At 44.5% G+C, this 22,590-nt stretch overlaps 1 protein-coding gene across 1 annotated transcript in view; it reads left to right on the top strand.

Annotated features, from left to right (window-relative positions):
* Window positions 1-22,590, top strand: part of PEBP4 (phosphatidylethanolamine binding protein 4) — a 213,488-nt gene that overhangs the window by 88,228 nt on the left and 102,670 nt on the right. Inside the window, exon 4 of the mRNA XM_010365389.2 lies at window positions 21,077-21,175. Within this exon, the coding sequence (XP_010363691.1) occupies window positions 21,077-21,175 (99 nt within the window). The remainder of the gene's footprint in view (window positions 1-21,076; window positions 21,176-22,590) is intronic.

Genomic DNA, 22,590 nt, shown 5'->3' with positions numbered 1-22,590 from the left:
CAACATTGCCTCCCTCCTCAGCCATTCCAATTGGGGTTTGGGCAAGGGGGTAAAATCACCATTTTCAGCCTCACAGGATGAGATGGGCCCCTCACGCGAAGAGCTGGCAGTGGGAGGGAAGGAACCAGAACAAATCACGAGGGTCTGTCAGGTTGTGGTTCTCAGTTATGCCTTGTTTAGCACCCTATGGGAAGACAGAAACCCACACACACTAGGCTTAGAAACCAGAGGCTTCAACCCTGCAAGTGTTTGTTTTGTGCCGCCAGTAGCTATTGTATTTCATACACAAAGTCTTCATCATCCCTTGTAGTCCTTTTCGCCAGAAGAACACTCACTATGTTGTAGTAACCCATTCATTCTCCTAACAGCCCTTCGAGAAAGCAAGGTATTGAGATGAACCTCTCCCATTTTGCATGTGGAGAATCAGAGGCCAAGACAGGACCAGTCATTTAGTTCCAACCTCTGCCTCCCCACCAGCCCTTCCTGATCCACCAGCCTTTCCCCCAGGCCTTGAGCCCATCTAGCTCCTTTGAGCAGGGCACCACCATGCCACCCCCAAAGCCCCCGCCTCTTCCTAAGAGCCCCGCCCCTCCCAGCTGGGTAGCCCAACCAAGGGTCCACCCACTTCAACTGGGGCCGAATCCCGTGACAACCAACACCACGTCCTAAAGACTGAGCCGCCAGCCCAGCCTCTCACCCCCATCTATCTGGGCTTGGTCATCCCCAACAAGTGTGAAAAACGCCACCTTTGCAGGCCGGAATCTGAAAGAAATTGGAAACCTGCTGCTAGCTCCATCCCCACTCTCTTCTCATGTTTGCTGTTATTTTTTAACACTTTTTTTTTCTCATAAAAGCACTATCCTCTTCCCCAGAGCTTGCCTGTAGCGAAGGCATGGTCTGTACAACTGCAATTATTTCAGAGAACAGATGGAGTGAGGAGCAGAAAGTCTGTTAATAGTAATAGAAATGCTACATGTTAACCTGGACAGCACACGATGACAGTCCCATGACTACCCGTTCTGTTCCCACCAGCTGGGCAACCAAAGTAGGAATGAGATATTCACAAACACAGCCATCAGCCACGTAGCCACCTAAAGTTAGAACTCAAATTCCTTCACACTAGGGGCCCTGGCGACTGCGGCGGCTTAGGCCGAGAGCAGAGGAGGCCGAGCCGCAGCTCAGCGCCAGGCCTGGCGGCATCACCCCGGCTTTGGCTCCACCGCTGAGGCTTCCTGGGTCCGCTGAGGCCCAGGTCTAGCTTTTAGTCAAACGCTGAACTTGCCAGCCCTAGCCAGGAGCCAACCCCACCAGTGCTTTCTATGGCTGCTCTTGGGAGGGAGTGTTAGGTCTGCTGAGCTGGTCTTGACTCCCTGAAGGCAGTGTCATGCATGAGGGAGTAAGTGAAGGGCCAGAGGCTTTGGGTCTCCCAAGCCAAGGTGCAGGCTCCTTAGCAAGCAACACAGTGTCAGGGCCAGCAGTCCAATGGGCTCATCCAGCTCTGTGGCCAAAAATCTCTTTCCCTTTCTAGAACATTAAAAAAAAAAAAAAAAAAAAAAAAAAAAAAAAAAAAAAAAAAAAAAAAAGCTGTTTCCTAACAGAGAAAATGGGTACAATTCATTTCAACAAACATGTCTTAAGCACCTACTATTTGCAAGAAAATGTGCTAGGCACTTCAGGAGCAACAAAGAAATAATAGTCCTTTTGTCAAGAATATAATAATTGAAGGCCAGGCAGGTGGCTCACACGTATTACCCCAGTACTTTGGGAGGCCAAGGTGAGAGGATCGCTGGAGCCCAGGAGTTTGAGATCAGCCTGGACAACACAGGGAGACCCTGTCTCTACAAAAAAGAGTAAAAAATTAGCCAGGTGTGGTGGTGTATGCCTGTAGCCCCAGCTACTCAGGGGGCTGAGGTTGGAAGATTGCTTGAGCCCAGGAGATGGGAGGTTGCAGTGAGCCGAGATCACACCACTGCACTCCAGCTTGGGCGACAGAGCAAGACCCTGTCTCAAAAAAAAAAATTATATATATATATATGAGAAATAATCTAATAAGAGAGGCCAAAAAAAGCCCACCCAGAACCAAATACATAGCAGAATATGGAAGGTGCCCCAGCAAAGGTGCAAGCAAAATGCTATTGGGGTTCAAAGAATGAGGACGGCTTCTCTGGTCCAATACTTCAAAGAAGTATTCATGGATGAGATGAGTCTTGAGGAAGGAGAAGGATTTTCTGATGGGCAGAGAGACTACACAAATAAAGGCACAGAGGTGGGGAAGCAAGAATCACGCTGGAGATCAGAAACATCCTCCGTCTGCGTGGGCAAGTGTATGGCTATGATGGGTCCCCCGGGCAGGCTGACTGACAGCTAGAGGTGCAGGGCCACAGATGCCAGGTTATGAAGTTTATATTTAGGGCCTAAGTCTGTAGTGAGCTGTTTTTTAGGAAGATTATCAGGCAGCAATGAGATTGCAAACGCCAATTCTGCATCTTTCCAACTCTGCATCCACTCACCTTACATTGGTAGCTTGGACAGACCATGGTGTGAATATCACCTGTGGAAATGAACAAGTGCTACAAGTCAGAGCCTGATTTTTCTTTTTTTTCCCCAGAGAGTCAGTTTACCAAAACACCACTAGCTTACTCCGATGGTAAGCAAGCATGCAGTGAATAGGAAGAGAGGTTTAGAGGTTAGAAGGCCAGTTAGGATGCTATCGAAATAGAGGCAAGAGCTAGCACAGACCGTGCTCAAGGGTATCAGAAAGGATGGGGAAAGGCGAGGATAGAATCCAGAGACTGTAAACTCAGAAATCTGTAAGAACTGGGCGTGACTTTGAGAGGGAAGAGTCGAAAGATGATTCATACTTTGAATTTGACAAAATGGTAGTGCCATTCATAGAAACAGGTTAAGTCTGAGGAGGAACTGGTTAGGATGGTGGATATGAATGTAGCTTGGGAGATAGAGATATTTGTCTGATTGCTAATTTACTAAAGAAACCATCCACACCCTTTGTTGCTTAGGAGCTCTTTTTTTCTTTCTTTTCCATCAGTTTCCTCTTCTCTCTCCCTTTCATGCAGTATGGATAATATCTTAATTCATCATTTGACATGTAGTGATTTTTGCTGCCTGCTTGGCTGCGGATGAAGCTTTGAAATTTACATACGTTTCTCAGCTTTGCTAAGACAAAAAAGTTGCAGTGACCCGGAGAACACAGCACAGGCTTTGAAGAGGGGACAGAGTACAATGAGGATTTGAACTCGCCACCCGGCTGGCCCACACCCCTTGGCACACAGCCAGAGCCATGTGAGCCAGGCGAGAGCGTTCCTTCCCCAGCCATCTTGAGTGGGCAGATGCTCTAGAGGGACTGTCTTCCCCAGAGGACTGGGCAGCACAGTGGCAGAAGACACTTGATTCGGAGACGCCGGAACATGTTGCCAACAAGTATATGTTTGTAGCATGGATGTTTTAAATTGCACAAGTGTCCAGAGACCTAGGTGTGCAGGAATTTGCAACACAAAAATAAATACCATATTGTTGTGGGTAAAAGTCAGCTCCAAATCTGTCCCTCTACCCTCTGAGCAGGGGGAAGAGAGTGGAATTTGGAGACAAGGGATATGATTTTGAACCCCAGTGAAGGCATTCACTTGTCTTACTTTTGTTGATCACTTCACATATGCCAGGCATTATTCTGAGCCGTGTATTAATTCACTTAGTATGCATGCAGTCTAAGAGAAAAGCACTATGATTATTATCTCCATCTTATACATAATGAACCTGAGGCCCAGAGAGTTTAGGCAGTTTGCCTAAGGCTGCACAGCAGCTGAGTAGGATTCATGTCTGAAGTTCACTGCCTTGGACAGATACCCTGATCCCTCTAAGCCTCCATTTTTCCATTTATAGACTCAGAATGATAGTGTCTGTTTAGATGATTTTCCCTGCAGTGGCCCCTTTTTCCTAGCATCAGACTACTGATGTTTACACGTCTGTCTCCCTCGGTAACTGTGAGCCACTCGAGACAGGATGTAGGTTGGAGCCCCAGGGAGCTGAACTAGGGAAGAACCTGGAACCTTTTGCTTGAAGAGCAGATCATTGAAAGCTGTGATAACGGCTTTCAAATATCTGAGGGGCTGCCATGCGCGAGCAGGACAGGGCCTGTTCTAATGTCATTCTTGGAGACAGTGTGAGTTTGAAGAAGGCATTCTGGGGCTCCAGGGGACATAGCGCTTTCTAACAATCTGAGCTGTACCAGAATGAGCTGCATTCCCAGGATAGTGGGGGACCCATTGCTGGGAGGCCGTGGAAGATCCTGGATGGTTCCTGCTAGGTTTACCATAAAGGCAACATGACCCCTATTCCTTCCAGTGTTCCAGGATTCTGTAATAGTCCCATTCCCAGGTGAGCTTAGTCCACCCTGGGGACAGGGAGAGGACCAGAGGGCTGCCTGTGAGATGCTGTGTCTCCGTGTGCACCAGTGTTCCCGGGCCACTTCTTTCTAGCCCCACCAGAGATGCTGGGAAGCTCAGTCTCTCTGGCTCCAGGCAGCTGGCGATAGACCATTTGGCGGAAGTCTTCCAGCTGTCAAGGTCACTGCTGCTCCAGGGACCAGTGGGAAGAATTGCTGATGCCATTTGTTCACAATAACAAAACCTGACCCACAGACATTGCTTCACAGTCTTAAAAATACTTCCATGCTTTTAACTCATTTTATTTTTACAATAACCCTGCTGTGTGAGACAGGTATTACTGCCATTTTGGAGATCAGTAAACTACACCTTAGTGAGAGTAAATAACTCCCCAAGCCACAGCCTCTATGTAGAACTGGGGCTGGAATCCACAGCCCCCAGCATTTACTTATTTACTTGAATAACCTCTTCACAATGTTAGGTTGCCTTTCTGAAGACCAGCCTCTGGCACCCACTTGTCAGAAGTGACCTAGGTGTTAATAAAAATGTGTTTGGGTACAAGGGAGAAAAATCCCTATCATAGGAGACTAAGAGATTGGTTTGTGTCATGCAACAAGAAGTCTAGGGGCTGAATCCTGGGCTGTTTCAGCCTCAAGGACTGGGCTCTTTCCATCTTTTTGCTTTATCATCTTTAGCACATAGGTCTTCAGCCACACACTTGTCCCCTCTCAGTCACAGGACGGCTGCAATACACCAACATCACATTCACATTCCAGGCAAGAAGGAAATGGGTGAGGGGACAAAAGACACCAAGGATTTTCTTCTCCAAGTGAGACTTTGCCTTTATTCAGGAAGAGATCCCTCCCTAGGGATTTCTCCTACATGTTCTGGGACAGAATATGGCTGCCTCTCAATGCAGTAGAGGCTGGGAAATCCAGTGTTTTAGCTTCCCAGCTTCTAGAATAGAGGCAAGCAAGGGAGGAGGATCCCTCATCCACAGCAAGTACACAATACCTCATTCTCAGTGTGTCAGAGCATGCTGCAAACCCCAGCTCCTGGGTGAAGGTGCCTCTGTCCTCATAGCCCAGGATGTGTCTCTGTCCACAGCTATGGAGAGGAAGACTGGCTGCTGGACACCAGCCTGAAATTTGAACCCGTCCTTGGGGATGAAAGGCTTTCGGCTCTAGGGGCAGCACCCGGCTTGCATCCTGGCGGGCCCATCAGCCCTGGCGAAGAGCAGCTGTTACACTCAACCTCCCCCAGGAAGAAGGCTCTTAACTAGATTTCCCATACAGAACTTGGTGGGGGAGGCTCAAACACAACCAGCCCACTATGGGCTAAATTTGTATGGCAACCAACATCATCACGAATAGTGGGAGAGCAGGGCGACTTGTGTTTGTGACTTCAGTTTCTCAATTGGATGCTCAAGCCCCTTCATCTCCAGGACCCAGGACACAAGGGTCCCCAGCCAAGGTCAGGGAAAGATTGTCCTCTTTATGAAGAAGGCACATAGTCTTCTTCTGAACTGAACTGAGCTCACTGATGAGGAGGGGAGAAATCCGGGTTGTAGTCAGTGATAGATTTGGCTATGGACTTTGGGGGAATTAGACTTTAGGGTTGTCATTCTGGTCCTTAACTCTACATTAAAACACCTGGGAAACTTATAAAGCAACAGCAACACCTCAGCCCCACTCCAGACTCCTTCAATCAATCAAAACCTCCACCCAGTGGGGCCCAGCCTTGGTAGCTTGAAGAGTTCCTCTGGTGATTCTCACATTCAGGCAGGGGTGAGACCATTGCCTTGGAGAAAATGGCTCTCCACTAATCATGACTGTGAACCTTAACCTAGCCAGGTCAGCTCAGTCTCCTATTCAAGGACAAGAGAGTGCTGGAGACAATAACCCACATTCAAAATCACATCACAGCCTGTAGTCCCAGCATTTTGAGAGGCCGAGGCAGGCGAATCACTTGAGGTCAGGAGTCTGAGGCTAGCCTGGCCAAGATGGTGAAACCCCATCTCTACCAAAAATACAAAAGTTATCCAGGTGTGGTGGCGTGCACCTGTAATCCCAGCTACTTGGGAGGCCGAGGCAGAAGAATAGCTTGAACCCGTGAGGTGGAGGTTGCAGTACGCAGAGATCACACCACTGCATTCCAGCCTGGGTGATAGAACAAGACCCTATCTCAAACAAAACAAAACAAAGCAAAACAAAACAAAACAAACAGGAAGAGGGATCATGACATGCTAGACAGTCCTCAGCTTCCTGTAGGCTCCAGACAGGCTTGATGGATATCTGAGTCTTAAGGAGTCAAGGGCCCTGTTTTAAAACATAATGGGGCTTTCTTCTTGTTGGATATGGTAAGACACACAGAGGGACATGATGGTGATGAAGGAAGTTTATACTCACAGATGTCTAGAAACAGCAGGCACAGCACACCACACAGGGCCACGTGGGGAAACACCAGGGTCAGTCAGGAGGCAGAGGGAATAAAGGGGAAGTGTGTGCAAGAACCTTTATTGTGGTTTTTGCCAGAAGGCGTGGATGAGACAGGGTAAGCAGGGTAGATAGGTTTAGGATTGGCTGGTCTGAATAATTCTGGTGGGCTTTGGGGCACAAGGTCTGCCTCTTGTTGTCCGGTGTCTGGTCAAGGGATGATTGGGACTAGGGACAGTGACCCAGCCTGATAAAGGAGATGGGTGAGGGTGGGGGCTCTGAGTGGGTGGCTGGCATTTGAAGAATGTGCTCTGGGGTAGGTGTTTGCTATCTCTAGGAATTAGCCCTGGGAAGAGCCGTCTCTCTAGGTCAGCAAGGCTCCGGGTGTCACAGCATCAGAAAATACAGAAAATAAAAACAGTCCCCACCTTGCCAGTGCTTTTAGGACTCAGGACTATCTCAATGTCTGCTGAAATCTGATCACATTCCATCCTAAGGATACTTTCCATTTCTCCTCTTGGGGAAGGCAGACACACAAAGACTCCCCAATGGCAAGGCAGGAGAGGGCCCCAGAGATTTTTCTTTCTGTGTCAGGAAAGCCCCTCTCCCTAAGCATCTTAGCTCAGGTTGCTATAACAAAAATACCATAGACTGGGTGGCTTAAACAACACACACTTATTCTCACAGTTCTAGGGGCTGGGAAGTCCAAAACCAGTGTGCCAGCAGATTCAGTGTCTGACAAGGGCCTGCTTGCTGCTTTGTAGTTAGCCTTCTCACTGTGTGTGCACTTGGTGGAGAGCAGAGAGAGAGGGAGGAAGTGAGTTATCTAGCATCTCTTCTTATGAAGGCACCTATCCCATCACAAGGGTTCCACCCTTATCACTACCTCCCAGAGACCCCATGTCCGACTACCATCACCTTGGGAGGTAGGGCTTCCACATATGCATTTTTGGAGATGCAAACACGCAGCCCCTGTCAGCATTGCTGCACTACAGAGGGTGTGGCACGCTGGTCTGCCTCCAGGAATGACCACTTTTGTGCCATGCTGACCCATCCCTCATACGAATTGGTCTGCTAGCCCCCACTGGCCTTTATTTGCCCATTCTTATCCACCCCCACTGCATCATATGCAGGAATTCTCTCTCTACAGTCCAGCCCTGATCATGTCACCCCCTACTCGTCCCCTGCCCCCACCCCCTGCATCTATAAACCTCCCCTGGCACATGCTCATCTGCCCTCATCAATCTTGTTGGGCTCATCCACTGCCACTCCACTTCACCTCTCAGCCTTGTGAATTCCACCCTCCAGACACACAACACAACATGCTGCTCCCTGCCTGTGAATGTGCTGCTTCCTTTGCCGGGCATGGCCTTCCCTCCTGGGCACACTCCACTCCACAGGACCAGCTCAGCTCAGTGGTAGCATCCTCTGCAGGTCTTTATTTGGTCACCATGAGCAGGGTTCATCACTTCCTTAGGTTTGCTTCTCCAGTGCTAGATATATGCCTGGTTACAGCACAGAGGGTCCTTGGACCCTCTGCACACATATCCAACTCCCCCAGTAGGCTACTATGTCTTCAAAGGCAGAGGCTGTGCCTCTCTCATCTCTTATGCCAAACACCTAGCATGGTGCTTAGTATATGAAAAAGGCTCAGTCAATGCTTATTGAGTGAATGAATGAATGAATGAATGAACGAACGAACAATGGAACTACCTGGGCCACACACAATACATAATTTATTTGTTCAAAAATATTTATTGAGTGTCTACTGTGTGCAGACACTGTGCTCTACTGGGAATATAATGGCAAGCAGAAATAGATGCCATCCCTGCTTTCAAGGGGGTCATACTCTTGTGGGGGACACTGACATTAATCAAAAACGATACTGATTAATGTATTATTGACTATAAACTGAGATGAGCATCAGAGTGAAAGAAATGCAAGGATGATTAACAAAGGAGCATAACCTAGAATGGGGCTCAGGAACACTTTTCCAGAGAAATGACCTTGAACTGAATTCTGAGGTATGAATGAGAAAGTTAACTAGTTCCAGGGATGCAGTGTTCTAGACATAGAGAAAACATATGCAAAGGTGATGAGTGGGGAGGGAGCAGAGTGAACCCTAGAAATAGGAAGGCCCATGAAACTGGAATACAGAGTGCAGGAGAATGTGTACAAGATGACAAGGACAGTGGGCTGATTGCAGGGTCAAATTGTGCAACACCTTGTAGAACACATTAAGGATCCAAGGGAAGCCAGAGAAGGATTTTAAGCAGCAGGATCACATGATCTATTTGTGTTTTGAAAAAAAATACTCTGGATCAGGGTAGAAAATTGCTTAGGGTTTCAAAGCGACCAGTTAGGAGGCTATTCCAGTAGCTAAGACAAAAGATGATGGTTGATGTGGTGGTAGTGGTGATGCGGGGGAAATGGGTGGATTTGAGAGCTGTTTGAAAGGCTGAATTGACAAGAATTGGTGGTGGATTGGAAGAGGAGGAAAAGAGGGAGGAGCATGGCAAAGATGGTGCCCCGGTTTCTAGTTTGCATTTCCAGATAGAGGGTGCCTTTATTTGCCAAGATAGGAAACTCTGAAATACCAGGCAATGTTGTTGGACATAATGAGCGTGAGGTGCTCTGAAACAGCCAAAGGAAGATGGAAAGTGGTTCATTGGACATAGGGTCTGGATCTCAGAGGAGAGCTCGGGTTTAGAGAAATAAATGTGGCTGTGGGTTTATGTTCCTGAGACGGAGGTTAGGGTGATAAAAGAAGATAGCTGACCAGGTACAGTGGCTCACGCCTGTAATCCCAGCACTTTGGGAAGCCGAGGCGGGTGAATCACGAGGTCAGGAGATTGAGACCATCCTGGCCAACATGGTGAAACCCCATCTCTACTAAAATACACACACACACACAAAAAAAAATAGCCAGGCATGGTGGTGCGTGCCTGTAATCCTAGCTACTTGGGAGGCTGAGGCAGGGAAATCACTCAAAGCTGGGGGGTGGAGATTGCAGTGAGCTGAGATTGCACCACTGCACTCCAGCCTGGCAGCAAGAGTGAAACTCTGTTTAAAATTAAAAAAAAATTGTTTTTAAAGACAGCCCAGGACCCAGCAGTGGGGAAAACAAGGCTTGTTGAAGAAGAATGGGAGGGAAGCACAGAAGTCATGGGAAGAAGGTATTCCTATAAAGAAGGGGCGGGCTGTCATGTCAACTGCAGCTGAGATGCCAAGTGTGATGAGGATTGGAAAACATCCATTGGATTTGGTGACATTTGGTGGTGATCTTAGCAAGGGCTGCAGCAGAAGCGATGGGGGCAGATTGGATTAAGGAGTTAGTGGGAAGTAAGGAAACAGAGGCTGAGGGTGTTGACAGTTCTTGCGTGGATTTTGTCTGTGAAGCAGGGAGGAGACAAGGATAGGGGAAAAGCGGGGGAGGATATGGGGCCAAGGAAGATGTCTTTAAAGATGAAAGAGACTTGGTCATGTTTTAATGATGAGGAGGAAAAGGAAAATGGAATATTCAAGAGAGAGAAGGTATTGCTGATGATGGGGAGAGGATCCAAAGCATGACAGAGGAAGCGATCTCTTCCTTCTTGGGGCTTGAGCCACTCAGCTCTCTAAGACAATGGGAGAGGAGAAGAAGAGGTTGGGGGCAGATGCACTGGGGGGTTGCAAACCTTGAAGAAGATCTTGAAGGACTTACTATTTGATGGCTTCAATTTCCTCTGAGAAGTCATCAATGAGAATGTTACCTGATAAAAGAGGGGTCAGGGGAGTTAGGGGAGATTGCAGGTTGGAGATTTAGGGATATTGGAGAAGGTTTGAAATATTGGAAAGTCATGAGTAAGGGTGGGAGGGCAAGTTGACCAGAGAAATTTGGAGTGGCACTCAGGGCCTGTAATGAAGCTGGTAGCCAAAACTATAGGGTGGGGCCGATCTCTTCTGTGATGTGACTTTCTCCTACAGCACTCACTGCTCAGGTCATACACGGAAGTAAAGGAAAGCTGGGTTTACCCAGCTTTGGGGTTTTGTCAGGAAAATGTTCAAATGACAGAGGACAAGGGAATTCAGGTTCTGGCCATTTAAGTTGATTAGGACACAAGTGAAGAAAATCACTGCCATGCAAAATTATTGGCTCCCACTGATGGGCTTTAAGAAAGGAGTTATCAGTGGCCTGGAGGTCCTCATTGAGGTTGAAGACTACTCCCAGTAGACTTAGTTGAAGAAGAAAGCTGGAAAGACAGGGGGTTATGACTGGAATTAGTGAGTTTTGGAGGTGGAACAGTTTGGTGGATGACAAGCAGCTTCAGGGTGTGGCTGTGGAAGTTGATGGTTGAGATAGAGAGGGAAAGATTGCCTGAGATTGAAAGACCCAGGAACCAGAGAGGCCATGGTGTTGGATGGGTGTTCCACATGTTTACTAAACTCACCAGAGTAAGAGCAAGACTCAAGGACAAGAAGGAGACTGGGAGCAGGTGCCACTGTCTTTGGTGAATGTAGCAACCAAGAAGTCATAGGTGACAGCAACCAAGACAGAAAGAGGATGTATTCAACTAATGGCCTGTGTCACAGAGAAGGCAGCAGGGTGCAATGGTGTCTACCCAACCTCCTGACCCTGGAGTTTATGGGATGTGAGAGAACTCATACCACAAGAGAGCAGTGAGGGGAAAGGGATCTTCAGGGGAAAGCCAGGAGAACACAAAGAGGTAGAGAGCAATTGTTGGAGAGAGAGGATGGAGGGGAGATGGCTTGTTGTCAGTGGCAGCTCCAGAGCAAAGAACGGAAGGGCTTAGAGGTAGAGGAGGAAAATAGGACTGGCTCAGAGACAAAGAAGAAAAGAACATTTCAGGCACAATGATGTGGTTGAGGACTGATGGCTGGGAAGGCAGGAGTGGAAAAGGCTTTGTACAACCCCATGTACAGATGGGGATTGAGGCTGCAAACCAGAAGTTCAAGAATGAGGCAAGTCCAGCCCTGACAGCTGATAAGAGCAGAGTTCCAACTGGGTAGCCCCTCTCCCATCTATGGAAATATTTGCTGCCATCTTGCTTTCCACTCACCCTGCTGCCTCCATTTTCCCTTACTCCCAATTGGGACACACCTATTAAAATTATTTCTGGATAAATAATCCAATTTTAGAAGATACATAATCCAATTTGTAAATGGGCAAGAAACTGACATAGACATTTCACCAAAGATATACAAATAGTCAATAAGGACACAAAAAGAAACTCAACATCACTAGTCCTTAGGGAAATGCAAATTAAAAACATGAGATACCAGTTTACACCCGCTAGCATGGCCACAATCAAAAGACAGACAATTAGAAGTGTTGACAAAGATGTGGAGAAACTAGAACCTTCATACACTGCTGGTGGGATTGTAAAATGGGGCAACCGCTTTGAAAAACAGTTTGGTAGTTTCTTAAAATATTAAACATAAATTTACAGTATGACCCAGCAGTTCCACTCTAGACATCTAACCAAGAGAATTGAAAACAAGTATTTGCACAGAGACTTACAGCAAATGTTCACAGCAGCATCATTCACAATAGCCAAAGTGGAAATAAACCAAATGTCCATCAACTGGATAAACAAATGTGGTCTCTCTCCATACAACGAAATATTATTCAACAATAAAAAGGAATTAAGTACTGATACATGTACAGCATGGATGAACCTCAGAAACATTATGCTGAGTAAAAGATGCCAGCACACAAAAAAACACAAGCATTATGATTCCATTTATATTAAATGTCCAGGAAGGGCAAAAAGGAGGTTACAGAGACAGGAAGTAGATTCATGGTTGCCTGGAGCTGGCGGGGGGAATAGGGAATGACTGCACACATGGTACAAGATTCCTTTCTGGGGTGATAAAAATGTTCTAAATTTAGATTATGGTGACAGTGGCGCAACTTTGTAAATTTTTTAAAAAATCATTGAAATGTATACCTAAAAGGGGTGCAGTTTATTATATGTAAACTATGCCTCCGTGTAGCTGTTTTTTAAAACTTTATCTAGACAAATCCAGATCTAATTCTGCTTCTGTGTCATCATCATCATCCCAAAGTACTTTGATTTGTTAGTGTGGCTTCCTGCACCTTGCTCATGCCCTGCTCCATAGTGCCCAGGGTCCTATTCCAGCAGTTGCCCTTCCCCCAAATAACCTTCAAAAGTAGAATGAGGATTCCCCGAGCTCTCCTTGCTGCAAAGGGACAAGGCCATCCCTCTTTACCTCTCAGCATCAGTGAAAGCGCACTAGAGACTGATATCTCCAGGATAACGATGATACACCTCCAAAATATTATGTGACTGCTGCACATTCCACATTATTTTATAAGTTTGGTTTATTTTTATCAGGTAATATGTATTCACATGGCTTTAAAAATCAGTATGATAGAGCACACATATAGATGTATCTATCTCATCTACCCATATCAATACCACCACCCACAGCCTGTTAGTTTTTTAAGCACCCTTCGAGAGTTTGCTTATGCAAATACAAGCAAATGTGAATAAATATCTTATTTTCTCCTTCTTATATAAAAGTAAAGTAATAGATATGCTGTTCTGTACCTTGCTTTTTACACTAAAGTTATCCTGGAGAGCTTTTCATATCAGATTTTAGAGATCATCATTGTTTTTTACAGTTACGAAGTTTTCCACTGTGAGTACTTATCATTATTTATCAACCAATCCCCAGCTGATGGACCCTTGAGTTATTTCCAACAATTTTCACTTAGTTTCTACGGTGACAGACAGGGCTGAAATGAATAACCTTATATACAAGTCATTTCATAAGTGTGCAGATATCTTTAGTTGGAAAAATCACAGAAATGGGATCACTGAGTCAAAAGGCACATCACTCATATTGTGCATTCCTATAGCAATGCATGCAGCCTCAGTTTCCCCGCAGCCTTGCCAGCAGAGTGTGCGGTCATGCTTCTAGATGTGCAGTGTCTTTGGAAAGAACTCAGATTTCATCCTGCCTTCTTCAAGTGGGATTAGTTTATTTTCATTTTGGTTTATTGCAATAAGAGCACTTACCTTGAGATCTATTCAAAAGATTTTTGAGTGTACAATATGATATTGTTCACTATGGACACAATATTGTACACCAAGCTTTCTAGAATTTCTTTCATTACTGAAAGTCTATACTCATCAATTAGCAACTCCCCATGCCCCTCCCCATCCCACTCTATCCCTGGCAACCACCATTCCTCTCTGCTCCTGTGTGTTTGACTATTTTAGATACATCATGTAAGTGGAATCACACAATATTTGTCCTTCAGTGACTGGCGCGTTTCACTTACCATAATAACCTCGAGGTTTATCCATGTTGTCACCAACTGCAGTATTTCCTTTTTAAAGCTGAATAGTGTTCCTTTGTATGGATATACTACATTTTCTTTATCTATTCATCTGTTGATAGACATCCTGTTGTTTCCTCATCCTGGCTATTATGAATAGTGCTGCAGTAACACCCGGATTTCTATCCCCCAAAGTGTGATTGCTGGATCATATAAGCAGTCTTATTTTTACAGTGTGTCTAGATAGCTCAGAATCCACCAAATAGATGTTAGAAGCCGAGGGCAAGTAGATTACCTGGCTCAGCACCCTCATCTTTTAGGAGAAAGCCAGAAAAGAGGACTTAGCTAAGACCCACCAATCCATGGTATAATAAGAATTCATGGGCACCTATTAAAGGATAGCATTTTACTAGGTCTATACCCCTACAGAAGTATAAAACAGTCTCTATCTCTATTTACAGCCACTCCCCATTGTTCCTGTTACCACCTGGGCTCCACCTCCTGTCAGTTTGGCTGTGGCATTAGAGTCTCACATGAGCACAAACCCTACTGTGAACTGCACATGCAAGGAATCTAGGTTGCATGCTCCTTATGAGAATCTAATGCCTGATGATCTGTCACTGTCTCCCATCACCCACAGATGGGGACCATCTAGTTGCAGGAAAACAAGCTCAGGGCTCCCACTGATTCGACATTACAGTGAGTTTATGATTATTTCATTATCGATTATAATGTAATAATAAAAATAAAGTGTACAATAAATGTAATGTGCTTGAATCATCCTGAAACTATCCCCCCCCCACCCTCATCTGTGGAAAAATTGTCCCACGAAACCAGTTCCTGGTGCCAAAAAGGTTGGGGAGTGCTGTCCTAAAGAATCAGGCAGCAGTGTAGGGTTAGGGACAGGAAGGAGGGGCCACAGGGAACATCAGAGCAGCAAGGGAGAGCCGTCTGCCACTGAGAAGACTTCCCCTGGCTATTGTTCAAATAGGAGAAGAATGAGGGTTCTGGGACTTCTCACCGTGACTTTTTTTTCCTTGAGTGCAAATCTTTTTGTCTAAGTATAAAAGCAATGCATTTTATTGGAGAAACTTCAGGAAATGCAAAAAATCACAAAGAAGAAAATAAAGTTCCTCATTATCCCATCATTTAGAGATCATCAGTCAGCATTTAACTTTCTATTTTTCTAGTTTTCTTCCCATAGAGTCATATACATGTGTACAATATGTGGTTTTGGTCTTCTCTCCTCTTTTAAAAAATAGACGATGACAGAGAATTCACAGGATTTGGCAATCTACCCATTGTTTCTACATACCTTAAAAACTCTGGAGATGAACATTAAAACTTTTGTTAATTTTATGGTCAAAGATTGGATCTTATTTTATTCTTTGCTTACCTTTCATGACTAGTAAACTTGTTCAAATGGCTTTTGATCATTTGTGTTTTTTATTTTATGTGTTACCTACTCATGCTGTTCATCCATTTTTCTATTGAGTTATTAGTCTTTTTCTTATGGATTTAAAAAGTACTTTGTATATTAAAGATATTCACATTTTTTCATAGATATTGCAAATATTTGCCCTCAGTTTATTGTCTTTGAATTTTATTTTGGACTTTTTTTGCCATATAAAAGAGTCGAAATTATATCTAGTTAGATATATCAATCTTCCCTTCATGACATTTACTGTTAACAGTTTGGTGTGTATTTTTTCAGACATTTTCTATGCATATGCAAATATATCTATAAAGATATATATATATAGTTAGATATATAAAGTTTTCCTGCACATTTGAGACATCATGCACATTATTCTGTAACTTACTTATTTCACATACTAGTATATTTTAGATAATTTCTTATATGAGTATATAAGGATCTAACTCTGAGTGTTCTATTGCATAAATTTAATATTACGTTATTAAACCAGTTTTAAAGCTTGTTTTTCATTTTCATATTTAAATAAGGAAGTTTTCTGGTGTCTGAAAGAAATAGGGACCTAAGTTTATTTATTCCACATAGTGAGCCAGTTTTCCCAATAACATTTATAAAATAATCTATTTTTCCCCACTGATCTGAAATAACTATGTCATATATTAAATAACATTTTAAATGATAACTATCATATAGTAAATATACATATATTGAAAACCTGACTTTCTCTCTGGATTTTCTATTTTGATTCCTTTACTTTATTAATCAACACCATATTGTCCTAATCATTGTAGCTTAATAAGATACATTAATATCTCCAAAATTAATACCATCCCTATTTTATCTTTTACAATATTGCCTTGGATAATTATTTTTCTTGTATTTACTTGTTTTTTACATTTATTATGACCTTTAGAATTATTCTGTGATGTTCACAGAATATTTAGGACTTTGATTGGAATTGTGCTAGATTAAAAAATTAATTGAAGGTTTATTGACATTTTTGCAAAATGATTATTTCAATTTAAAAGCATTGTATTTCTTTTTCTATCTATTCAAGTTTCCTTCTTATGTGCATCAATAATGTTTTTGTTTTCTTTGTATAATCTTGCATTTGCCATCAAGTTCATTCTTACTTATTTTACATGTTTTGTTACCATTGTTAATGGGATCTTAAATGTGTACTTTAGGACTATTATTAATATGTAGAAAGTACTAGTTTTGTGTACAATTTGTAATAGTTTACAGAATATTACTTTGTTTCCAGTTGATTTTTTTTTAATTTCTCATGTAGACAATCATGTCATTTGCAAAACAAAACAAAAACAAGAAGAAGAAAGGAAAAGAGAGAGGGTATATGACTTTATTTATTTCTTCATTTCTTCTTTTACCATATTTACACTTTATTTCTTTTTATTTTCTTATTACTTTCTTGGATGTATCAGATACTATGTACAGTTTTCTCTTTATGGGATTCTATTGGGATTTTACAGACACACACACACTTTAGTATATATTCCTTTTTTTCACTTACTATTTTCTTTTCTTTTGAGTCCTTGGAGATTTTCTTGGGTTTATCTTCTCATTCTCTGATTTAGGTTCCTGTATCCTCTAGTATGTGGTTTATGGCTTCTTCTGGGTCTTAAAATCCAACAGTCAATATTTTTACCTCTAACTACTCATCTTAAGGTGTCCACGATCCCCTCATTGTCACAACCAACAATCACTTTGTGGCCCTCATCTGCCTTGATGACTGTGATACTGACACAACCTTTATCCCTTCCTTCATTTCTCTCTTGGCATCCATGACACTAACTCCCCTGGCTCTCTGCCGAACTCTCTTCTCCTCAGCTTCTTTCTCCCTTCTTTGTCCCCCTTTGAGTACTGAAGTTCCACCACAGTCTTTCTTTCATTTTCACTCTACATATTCTCCCTGGACAATCCATGAATCTATAGATTTGTCCCTCTCCATGTCCGCAGCCCATCTGCCAAGTCTTGAGAGAGCTCCAACCTCATTTAAAGGGCATCTCTCCCTGTAGGTTTCAACACCAAACTCACTGCCTCACTGTCCCCTGACTTTGCTACCCCTAATATCCATGGCTCCATTATCACCAAGCTGCCCAAGACGGAATCTCAGAGTCATCCTGGCTTCTTCCTCTCCCACATCTGCCTTACCTGGTCACCTCACGCTGTGAGTTTTGCAGTACACATGTCTCTCCTTTCTATTACTACTATTTGAATGGAAATCCCTGTGGTCTTTCTCCAGAGTATTGCAGTTTTCAGGGTTTGTTTGGATTTTTTGCTCTGCTTTTCATCCTTTATTCTATCCTCACCATGTCTCATCATGTGCCTTCCCAAAGCCCATGTGTTATTTTTTGTTTGTTGAGATGGCGTCTCACTCTGTCATCCAAGCTGGAGTACAGTGGTGCAGTCATAGCTCACTGCAGCCTCCTGGGCTCAAGAAATCCTTCCACTTCAGCCTCCCTAGTAGCTGGAACCATAGGCATGGGCTACCATGCCTGGCTAGCTTTTGTATTTTTTGTAGAGACAAGGTTTTGCCAGTTGCCCAGGTGGGTCTTGAACTCCTGGGTTCAAGCAATCAGTCCATCTCAGCCTCCCAAAGTGTTGGGATGACAGATGTGAGCCACCATGCCCAGCCCCAAAGCACACATTTGATGATATGAGTTGCCTGTTCAAACAATTTCAGTGGGTCCTGTTGCATAATAAATTCTAAGCAACTTATGACATGCAGAGCTTTCTGTTCCCTGGTCCCAATACCCATTTCAGCTTTGTCACCTACTATTTCTTTCCAGATGCCTTATGGCCCAGCCATTCCCCAAACACCCCCCACTGCCTTTGCACACACCCTTACCTGTACCTAGCAAGTGCTTTTCCTGATACTTTACCTGCTCAGCCTTTGAGATTAAGCTCAAAAGACAACTCTGCAGCCTTCCTGGACTACTGGGGTAGAGAGATTTAATCTCCCTTTTCCCTGTCCCGTCCATGCTTGATAAATGCTCCTCTACTTAAGCATTTAGAACACCAGAAAGCATTTAGAACAACAGGGTGTGCCTGCCTCTCCCTGTTAAGGGGAGGGCCAGGACCCTTCTCCATTTACTCCATTCATCTTACTCACTTCTTTCTCTCTCAATTCCCTCTCTTCCATCATACTCACGCCTAAGTCCCTATCCAAGTTAAACCCAACTACCACATATTCAGCACGTGTACTTGAACAGTTAAAAAGCACACAACTATGAAATGTAATACTATCTAGTAACCTACTACACATCTATGGTATATTCATTTTCTCATTCTCTTAAATGATGATCTCACACCTTTTTCTGTGTCCAAAAACTTCCTACAGTCCCTCTTCCCCTGATGAACTTGCCTCTAACTCATTGAAAAATAGAAGCAATTGGAAGACAATTTCCTCATTCCTCACTATCTCACCTTCCAACTCTCTTGCATCGGAACCCACATCCTCTGCTTCTACCCAAGACCTAGCCCTTCACTTTCACTCTGGATCCTGTCCCCTCCCCACTTCTCAAAGTCTACCCTTGTGACGATCCCCTTCCTCCTCTCAGTCATCCCTATTTCCCTTTCTATACTGGACTATTTGCATTGGTCTACAAACATCATCCCTCTCTCTAAAAAATATCTTGACTCTTCTTTCCTCTTTAGTTACAGCCACTCCATGTCTCAGCTGTCCTTCCTACCAAAACTTCCTTTTTATGATCATCTTTAATAGCTATCTCCAATTCCTCATCTCCCATCTCAGCTCAGCCTGTTCCAACCAAGCATCAGTCCTTTCTACTCCACTGAAACCGGTCTTATCATGATAACAGTGATATCCAAGTTGTCAAATCGGATTGTCACATCTATGTCCTCATCTGGCCCTACCTTTTAGCAGCATTTGATACAGCTGATCACTTTCTCTTCCTTGAGGCGCTTTCTATCCTGGCTTTTGTAATACCTGCTCTCCAGGTATTCCCCCTACTTTTTTGGCTCCAAAGTCCCCTTTCCCTGATTCTCCCCTCTTCTCAATGTTAGCATGTTTTACAGTTCAGCCATGAGACCTCTTTTCTTCTCTGTGTCTGCTCTACTGATTTAAAGACCATCTCTGTATCAATGACTACCAAATTTGTTCACCCAATCCTGATCTCTCCTCTGAAGTACAGACTCGGACATGCATACCTGATTGTCTTCTGAGAGGCATTTCAGACTCAAGATGTCTAAACCAGAACTCTGAATGTTCACCTTCAAACAGCTTCCTCTCCAAGTCTTATCTGTGCCATTAAGTGGCCCAGTTGCTCAAGCCAGAAACCCAGGATTCATCCTCAATTTCTCTTTCTCCATCCCCCTCCTTACTGCCCTGCCATTGAATCCATCAGCAAACCCTGCCGATTTTACCTAAAAATACTCACCCAACCCATTTATTTGTTTCTGTCTCCATTGCTGCCGTCCTAGTCCAAGATGCCATCATCCTTCACATGCTACTGCGAGTCTCTTAACTGGCCTCCTGACCTCCTCTCTGGCCTTTGGAGATCATTCATTTTCTATTCAGCAGCCAAAAGAATCCTCTAAAAACATAAATCAGAGCATATCACTGTCCTACCTAAAACCCTGAAGCAGTTCTGTGTTGCACCTTGAACAAAACCCCACTCCCTACCCAGGCCTAGAGAGCCCCTTGTGGCCTGGCTTCTGCTCCCTCCCCCACCTGCCATGTCCACCCTCCCCCGGCTTGTCCCTGGCCACAGTGGTGCTCTTCCTTGCTCCTCAAAGCCTACTTTTTTTTCCCACCTGAAGACCTTCATAGCAGCTATTTTTTTCCTTCCAGAACACTTCCCACCTCTCATCCCACCCTGTTTTATTTTCATCATAGCAGTACTCACATGTTCCCTTGCTTATTTATTTATTTTTATTATCTATGTCTTTTACCTAGAATAGAAGTTTCCTGAAAGTATGAACCTTACTGTCTTGTGCTCTGTTGCCCTCCTGGCATCTCAGCAGCTCCTGGTACATAGTAGGTGTTCAACAAAGGCTTGTTGAAGGGATGAATGAATCCTGGTATTCTTCATGATGGGTGCCGTTCTTGGCACACAATAAGTCCTCATATATTTGTTGAATTGATAAGCAAGTCACTCCAACTACACTGGATGCTTCTTGAGGATCAGAGACCTGTTTTAGGTTTCCTTAATTCCTCCACAGCACCCACCACAGCGCTCGGAACTCCCAGGTGCTTGGTACATATATCTTGTTAGATTTATTCTTCCTCACAAAGGGGAAGCCAAGAGTCCTGCTGTCTGCTTCACAGATGCCATTTCTCTGAGAATAAACGTGATGTGAGAGGGATGTCATGAGAACAAGGATAAATTGGATAGGATGCCACAGGTGCTACTCAGCCATTCTCAGTTGGAATGGCGGGAAAAGGAGGTCTGCCCCGTGGTATTTTCCTATTTCAGCTATGACGCTACATTACTTTTTGGTACATGTGTTACAGGGCGCAACCTATATCCTGGTGATGGTGGATCCAGATGCCCCAAGCAGAGCAGAACCCACACAGAAATTCTGGAGACATTGGCTGGTAACAGATATTGAGGTAAGCAGGCCAGGAGGCACTCTCTGACTCATTTGGGGTTGTAGCTGGAAGATTATTATTCAGTGCCATTTCCACCTCTCATCCAGGAGGGTTGGAGCTAGGACTTCCATGTCCCCTCTCCCCCAGCACTCAGCTGTCAGAGCCCTCCCAAGTTTTCCAACAATTTCAAAAAGTGTCCCAGGGCCAGTGGTATGCTGGTAACCCAGCCTTCTGGAAGTGGAGGAGGGGGGGAGCCCTGATTTCTAGTGTTTGCTGATTTTTATGGTATAAATAAATACTCCCACCACAGGAGTGGTGATTTAATTTCAAGCTCCTGATGATTTAACAACTGACTCACACTGTTTCTGAAACGTTAACAATTGGCTTCAGCACACCACTGGATTTGGGGGCACTGAGGGGATTCTGAGACGTGCAGGTGGCAGAACCGGCCAGGAAGTCCTGGAGCTCCTCCCCGTGATGGGGCATGGGGCATGAGAGAGGCACAGCAACTTCCTTTTCTTTGTGTACAGAAACAAGTGGCCGCCTCTCATCTTCGTGTCTTTGTCATCATGATAATTGTGAAGGAGCCTGGCTCACCCTCTTCAGGGAGGGTCCTCAAATCTGGTGGCTTGTTTGTGCCATTATGTGGGAGGGAAAGGCTGTGTTGCCAAACAAGTTTTGGATACTCTGGGTTGAACTGAACTCATTCTGTTTCTAACTGAAGGGCTTTTGGAGATTTTACTAGTCTAATATGCACTATATCATATACACTGATTTCCCAATTGCATTTGATTATTGAATCTTTTTGTTCATGACTGCCTGGCAGTACTCTTTGGGGAAGTCCACACTAGCCTCAAACAGTCATGAATCTGTGCCTAGAACACCTGCAGATGGGCTTTGCAAAGAGTGTACAAAGGCATCAACCCTGTAAGATAGTGGGAACTGAGAACTAGAAAAACAAAGTTTGGCTGTGGTTTGGACCTTGGCTGGCTACCAACTCAGTGACCTCTGTCGGCTCCTCTGGACATTTCATCTTGCTCTGTAATACGGGAAACGTGCTGCTGACTTGCTGTGATTGGCGTGATGAGCCAATGACTTACGATAGCACTTTGGAAAACAGACAATTCTGCAACTATGAGGGGTTTGTGTTTTTCCTTCTAGAACTGTGGGTAGAAGAAGGGGTTGAAATCTGAACTAGCTTCTGACCATCCTGAGCAAGGCAGGGTTCTCACAGCCACTGGGTGGGAGTAGGGGGGTGACAGGGGAGTTACCCTTGCAACCAGCTGGTGGCCCAGTGACCAGGGCCCCTCCCAGGGAGCTCGGATGGACAGCCATCCTTAGAGGCAGCCCTGCCTATGGCCCTGGAAGGGGCTTCCTCAAGGGAGACCCGAGCAGCAGCTTCGTGGGCAGTGCTGGAGCCACCTCTGTTACTCCAC

This window comes from Rhinopithecus roxellana, chromosome 9 (assembly GCF_007565055.1).
Source record: "Rhinopithecus roxellana isolate Shanxi Qingling chromosome 9, ASM756505v1, whole genome shotgun sequence".
Classification (NCBI taxonomy): Eukaryota; Metazoa; Chordata; class Mammalia; order Primates; family Cercopithecidae; genus Rhinopithecus; species Rhinopithecus roxellana.
This window is presented reverse-complemented; position numbering and strand designations above follow the sequence as displayed.